Source organism: Cydia amplana, chromosome 7, assembly GCF_948474715.1.
Source record: "Cydia amplana chromosome 7, ilCydAmpl1.1, whole genome shotgun sequence".
Classification (NCBI taxonomy): Eukaryota; Metazoa; Arthropoda; class Insecta; order Lepidoptera; family Tortricidae; genus Cydia; species Cydia amplana.
This window is the reverse complement of record NC_086075.1, coordinates 13,921,349-13,928,256: the sequence shown is the minus strand read 5'-3', so window position 1 is coordinate 13,928,256 and position 6,908 is coordinate 13,921,349. Positions and strand designations below refer to the sequence as shown.

The following is a 6,908-nucleotide window of genomic DNA, read 5'->3' as shown; positions in this document are numbered from 1 at the left end:
TAGGTGCTAATGGAAGTCTCTTGTCGATGTTAGTTGTTTTTGTTTGACGTGCACTTCAAATAAATGATTGGGCAGCCAAAGAGGGGATTTTTTTGTAGTTACTCCAACGCGTCATATTAAGATTTGAATCAGAATCAGAAATTAAGATATGATTAAGATATTGTTTGAAAATTTGTGAACAAGTAAGTAGACTAAGATATATTTGTCGACTCTCTCTCTCTCTCTCTCTCTCTTTCTTTCCTTCTTACACGTGATATGTCTAATCTGTCTTGTTCTGATTCTATCTGTTCTGTTTGTGTATTAGTTTTAAGGTTTAGCTTTTAATTTTGGGTGCCCCGAGCGCACCGTGCAGCGCCGTGTCTTAGAGACACTGTTTATGCTGAACGGCATCCTATTTGGTGTACCTTTCTTTAATTAATTTTCTGTTGTACCTAAATAATGTATGTTTTTTACGCCAAATAAATATTTTCTATTTCTATCTGTCGCGGCGTGACTCCAGAAGGACGTATTGCAGCGTTACAGTTCATAGTTTTAGACGCCTGTATAAAATCGATTAGCAATGTTTGGCTACGTGATACTTGGTTGTAACGGAATAATAGTTGCGTAGAGAGTAACGCCATCTTTTGGCGTATTGTTGAACTTAGATGACAGGTAGGGCTTTGGAACGTCAAGTAGTTGGGTGAAGGTAGGTACGAGGTGTGGCATTTTTGCATGCATCCGTCATATCTATATAGAGTCTGTGCGGAAAGAGAAGAGTAGTGGAATGTAATATACTTTTCTCTTTTCGTACAGACTGTATTATGAGTGATATCTTGCTACCCCGTGGAGTTTAGCATGTATAATATTTTTTATAGGTCAAGTACCTGGGTTCCGGATTAGTTAGATCAGTAAATATAAATATTTGCTTTGTTTCTGTACTCTAACGGAATATACTAGGTAGAGTCTGTGCGGAAAGAGAAGAGTCGTGGATTGTATTGGGCCCCATACATTCCACGACTCTTCTCTTTCCGCACAGACTCTACTAATAAATCATACTTTATGAATAAGGAGTATTACTGCAATGTTTTGCCGCCAGAGTGCAGCACTATTGACTTAAGTATACCATAGAGCAGCGGTTCTCAATCTTTTTTTTTGACGGAACCCTTTTGGAAAGCAAATTACTTGATGGAATCATGGAACCCTACAATAAAACAATAGTTTTTAGAAGTGTATTTTTTAATTAAATAAGCATAATTCTAAATTCATGCGGAACCCCTACAGGGGAGTCGCGGAACCCTAGGGTTCCGCGGAACACACTTTGAGTATGGCTGCCATAGAGTAACTTATACATACTGTACCTTAAACTATTTTTTGACAAGTTTTCACAGACAATCAAATATGACATTGATACATCAAGGCCATTCAAGGCGGTTTGTTTACAAAGGGCCTACCGGGAAACGCGAAATCGAAACTCAGCTATCTGCCTCTTTATCGCTCGAATATGCAAATGTGATAGATAGGTTAGATAACAGAATGTCGACTCTCGTTTGCGGTAGACCCTTAGATTGTTTACTTCATGAATCTAGTATTAAACTGGATTGGGCATGAGTGGTGGGGATAACTGACAGAACGGGATAGTCTTATGTATCTTTCAGTAGGAGTAGCAGCGAAAGCGCTATTATTGTTTGTCCTTGTCACAGTCTCACATTTTTCTTTATTCCCCACCATAAATTAGTATGGATGATTGGTCGAATTTATTTGTTGCCCACCATAACAAATAAATTCGACCAATCATAGCGTCGCAGGTCGAATTTGTATGTTTTGTCCCTCACGGAGGCACGCGTAGACCACTTCTATAGGATGCTACCTTCTATGGTTTACTTGTTGTTGCAGTGGCGCCCCCTACGCAGACTTTCGCGTAATATTCCCTAGTATTACTGCAATGTTTGGCCGCCAGAGTGCAGCACTAATGACTTAAGTATACCATAGAGTAACTTATACATACTGTACCTTAAACTGTTTTTTGACAAGTTTTCACAGACAATCAAATATGACATTGATACATCAAGGCGGTTTGCTTACAAAGGGCCTACCGGGAAACGCGAAATCGAAACTCGGCTAACTGTTTCTTTATCGCTCGAATATGCAAGAGTGATAGAGATGTTAGGTAACAAAATGTCGACTCTCTCGTTTGCGGTCGACCCTTAGATTGTTTCATTTACTTGTTGTTGATGTGGCGCCCCCTATTCGCTTTCGCCAGACTTTCGCGTAATATTCCCTATTGTCAAACTTTTTACTTAAATCAAAATATAAATTTCAAATGATGTCAATTGATGTCAAATAAGACATGCCTGCCAATTTTATAAATTCATAGGACTCATGAAATATTATTTGTTTTAGAACGATTTTTCGCAATGAATATGAACGAAGATACTTCAGAGAAAGACCTTTTAGATGCGATAAAGAAATTGTTAAAAAATAGTGGACATCTCGATAAAATACAAGCGGAGGTAATTTGTTTTCTTGGTAATACAACGTGCCCTAAAATTTTGATACTGTATTATACATTTACAGTACAAATGGTGCTAATTAATACGTGCGGCAACTAGCACGATACGTTATAGTTACGTATGTCGAAAATTGTAAGGGCCATATATATTGTAAAACGTGGTACAATACACGTGCGAAAAGGTAATTCGCAACTTGTGTCGATTCAAAACACTCCCTTCGGTCGTGCTTTTTTATCGCCACGCGTTGCGAATTTCCTACTTTTCGCACTTGTATCGTAATGTACTATTACGTAATCCCATAGATCCTTTAATTGATGTCTTAGTCACTGTAGCATTATCTTAAACATTATTCTTTAAGCATAAGCTAAGATAAGCAAAGATATAACCTTACCATCCTATTTTATATTACTTACCTATAGGTGTTCCACGAAAATTGTTCGCTTTTGTACCTTACATATATGTAGTAAAATAATTTCGGTATATATTTAAATTCGCCTCAGTAATTTATGTGTAACATTATTACGTAAAGAAACTCACAAATCTATTCGGTGTGTAAATTAATATGATTAACCCCAACCCAATAAGTTTCTCATAATATAAAGCCTTTTAAGTGCCGAAAACAACATTTCAGCCAACAAGGCCAATTCTAAGTTACATTGTGATATCATTTAGAGATATCACTTTAAACTCTCGCGTTTTGTACATATACCTAATTAATATTATAGACCCTAACGCGATTAAATTTCATTATTATACCTTTTTCTGACGTCGTCTGAAACGTCGGAAAAAAGACAAAATAATGAAATTTAATCCCGTTACTGACATTTATTATTATCATTTATTTAGTTTATTTTAGAAAATATTTTAGAATTGGCGCGAGTGAGACGCACGGTTACTAAATATGTAACATAATTCAGATATCATTCTGATGTCAGTGTACGTTCGGATTGGCCTATCAGTGCCAGCGTGAGATACGCGCTAGCGCGCTACGAGCGTAGCCGATAACACAGGAAAAGCTAAAAACGCCTACGAACAGAGAACTCGGCTTGCAGAGAATGTGTTAACTGATAATTCGAACCTTATTGCAAATAACACAAGGTCCACCAATGTGTTGGTGTTAGTCCGGTTAACTTTTCAGACTCGAGCCAAAGTGACCGAGATTCTGCAGGAAAGGCAGGAATACATGGGCTCTGGTACGCAGCGGCCGAGCGCGCCTGCGCCAACCGATGCTGTGCTGCTCACCAACGAGCTCGTTCTTGAATACCTGCAGTGGAACGGGTACTTGTATACAGGTGTCTAAAATTATCATGTTTTACGTAGTCTCTTTTTCTCGTTTCCTCATAACTGTGGATGACGACTACATGATGGGGTAATTGCTGTATTCATCAAGGCTCTACAGTCCGCATGATTTTCCGTCTTCTGGATAGGCACCGGTTTAGGGCCTTGGTAGGCCTTCTTTACTATATCGGTCTGTTAGGTCGGTGGAAGTCCCACCCTTTCTTCCAACCACATCCTCGACTAAATTCTTACATTCTTAGCTTCGTGTCCTGAGTAGAAAAGAATCTGCCGGAGGCGTTGGGTTGGTAAGCTGTATTAGGATATTTTTGCATTTTTTCCACGTTTCCGGATCTTGGGGCTCTAAACAATGTCTTTATTTTGTATAACTGCTTAGAGTGACCTTACTGTTGGGAAAATAAGTGCCTCTCATTCTTCTATTACGATTCGACGGACGCCAAATCATTTATGCCGTTATGACACTTACAAGAAACAAAATTCACCTTCACTAATAAATGCGCTATTTCTCATCTTATCTCTTACTTTCAGCGTCAGTAATGGAATCTGAAGCTGCTATGCCAGCCGAACGCCGCAAGCGCACCGAGCTCTGCGCCGAGGTTGGAGTGAGAGACGACGAGAAGTCTCTCTCGCTTCCGCTACTGTCCAACATTGTGGCCGCGTACATAGAGCGCATCAAACGCAAGATCAGCAAGAGTAAGAGAGATGGGTAGATTAGGTCTTTAATAAAAGTGAAATTTAGTTTGAATTAATAAAAAAATATACGTGCACATTTCATTCTCATTTAAACAAATGCCCAACGTAGACGAATCTATCATTTCCATTCAACATGGTTGGCGATCAAATCACGACAGTTACTCACAATAAGCGAAGCACAATAACCACAAATGCATCTGAACTCAAACTCCTTAAGTGATTCGATTTCAGTAATAGAAGTTTAAATTGAGAGACAATTTCGCAAAGGGCAAGGAGCTCGCGTGTCTCAAACGACTCTCTTCCAAATTCGACAAGCAACTGCCTGTATTTCCTATTTTATTTCCCTCTTAATCTGAAAAGCAATCTTTACCTTTTAGCAACAAAGTCGAAATTGGAACCAAAGGTACAATGATTAACGAGTTTGTGAAAAATAACGCGAATTGCAGTCGTAACAAGCAATATTTCAAAATCAAATCACTTCTTAAAATGGGGTGATTTAAAGTAATAAATTGGGCGATCGAAACGGCGGGTGGTTGTGAGAAGAATTGAAGGTAAATTGGCCATGAATAACAGTAATTTGTCTACTTGCACGTACGATAAATACATAATCATAGGTTAATAAAGTTTTTTAAACATGATTTTTTTATTGCTGGCTGCACCGTATCTTGCACCTTAACCCTTTAACCGCCAGAGTCTGATATATAAGACATTACATATCCAGTTCATTTCGCTACAGTCTGATAAATAAGACAAAGATCTGATTTTGTTTTTACAGCACATTTATAACTCCCGTAACTATGCCAACCTTACTCTGCGTGGTACAATTACTGTCGGTGGCGACACGAGCAGGCTTGATCAAAAATTGCTGGCGGTTAAAAGGTTAATGAAGCTTTGTGAAGGATAATAAATGTAAGTAGCTCAGACAAGGGGGTGACAATCTTCGCTAGGTGGCTGCCACAAAACTGGATGAGAATGGCCGGAGTATATTTTCAGTGTATTGGGATAAAAGTTAAAAACCCACGCGATGGCCATTTCCTCCGCTTTAAATTTCCTTGCTTAGCCTCTTAATTTTTGAAATTCTGGTCCTTAAATTAGTAGTTGACATATGAACAGCTAGTGAGTTGATAAGTTACCTGCCTACCTTATTGCTAGTAAATTAGTTTAAAGCCCTAATACCTACTCGGTAAAGCAATCTAAACAGGTACTTACTTCGGTACAGTATTGTGAAGCCGTTTTGGATCAAACCGCTCGGATTTCTAGCGTAGCCGGTCTTACTAACTTAATCCTTATTGAAACGGATTGAAAGATTAAATTGTTAATGTTAATAGTCATCCTTCTTCCTAATAGTCTTAAAGTTCAGACGGTGCCTAGCTTTCAGGTTTCCGTAAAAGTTAATCGTACGGCAAAAGTTTGTTGAATCTAGAGATGGCCCGAATATTCGGTATTGGGCAAGGTTTTGAATATTCGTATTCGACCGAATAAGTAGGTTATAATGCCGAATATTCGGCAATTTTTTTGTGTTTGCCTTGTTATAACGTATAACATACAATTGTACAATAAACACTGTAGTATGTACCTATGATGAATACTAGGTAGGTATCCAAAGGACTTTAGTATCATTAGACGAGTGTAAAAAAAAGTTTGTGAGTCCTTTGCAGCTTTGCCTTTTACGGAACTTGATTGCTTCTAGGTTCTAGGGCAGTGGTTCCTAACCTTTTCAGTCCGGTCACCCCTATGACTAACTAGAGAACCTGATTTTACCCCTCCTCCCAATGGTAATAAAAAATAAAACGTGTACGTTTGTTGTATTGTTATATTAGGTTACGTTATTTACCCCCGTAAAATACTAGTTTTACCCCCACGGGGGTAATTACCCCCAGGTTAGGAACCACTGTTCTAGGGAGTGGTTAATCTCTCTAGGTACGATTGTAATTACGTTTTCGGATGATTTAAAAGAATGTATGAACTGACTAATTTAGCCGAATATTCGGTTCAGCAAGATCTAAACCGACCACTCTACGGATATTCGTATTCGGCCCATCACTAGACTTGTATTCAGGAATAACTAATTAATAAAAGTAAAAAAATAGAGGTTTAAGCTTTTTCGATACAGTCTACAATTTAGCTTGTTTGCAACGTACTTGCTTCTCAAAAGGTACAATTCACCTCCTGGAGCGGAAATCGCCCCAGTTAGGTATTTTTTTTATCCCAACGGCAGATCCGCAATTGGAAGAAAATTCTGCGACGAATAGCGATTCAGCTCTAATCCTTAGCTTACGGGAACATCCGTTTCTTTATTACTGAGACTTACCGAACATCTATTCTGGGACTAAAAATGCCTTCCGAAAGACGCTTTGGGAATTGCACGTATTTTGTTTACTTAATTTACTCGTATATGCCATTAAACGACCAATATTTTAGCCGGGTTGT

At 38.5% G+C, this 6,908-nt stretch overlaps 1 protein-coding gene across 1 annotated transcript; it reads left to right on the top strand.

Moving 5' to 3' along the window:
• Window positions 1-2,325: 2,325 nt before the first annotated feature.
• On the top strand, window positions 2,326-4,530 carry LOC134649867 (centrosomal protein 20-like). The gene is made up of 3 exons (XM_063504702.1): window positions 2,326-2,489; window positions 3,628-3,781; window positions 4,314-4,530. The coding sequence occupies exons 1-3, from the start codon at window positions 2,394-2,396 to the stop codon at window positions 4,493-4,495; spliced, it is 432 nt and encodes a 143-aa protein (XP_063360772.1). The 5' UTR covers window positions 2,326-2,393; the 3' UTR covers window positions 4,496-4,530.
• Window positions 4,531-6,908: the final 2,378 nt, after the last annotated feature.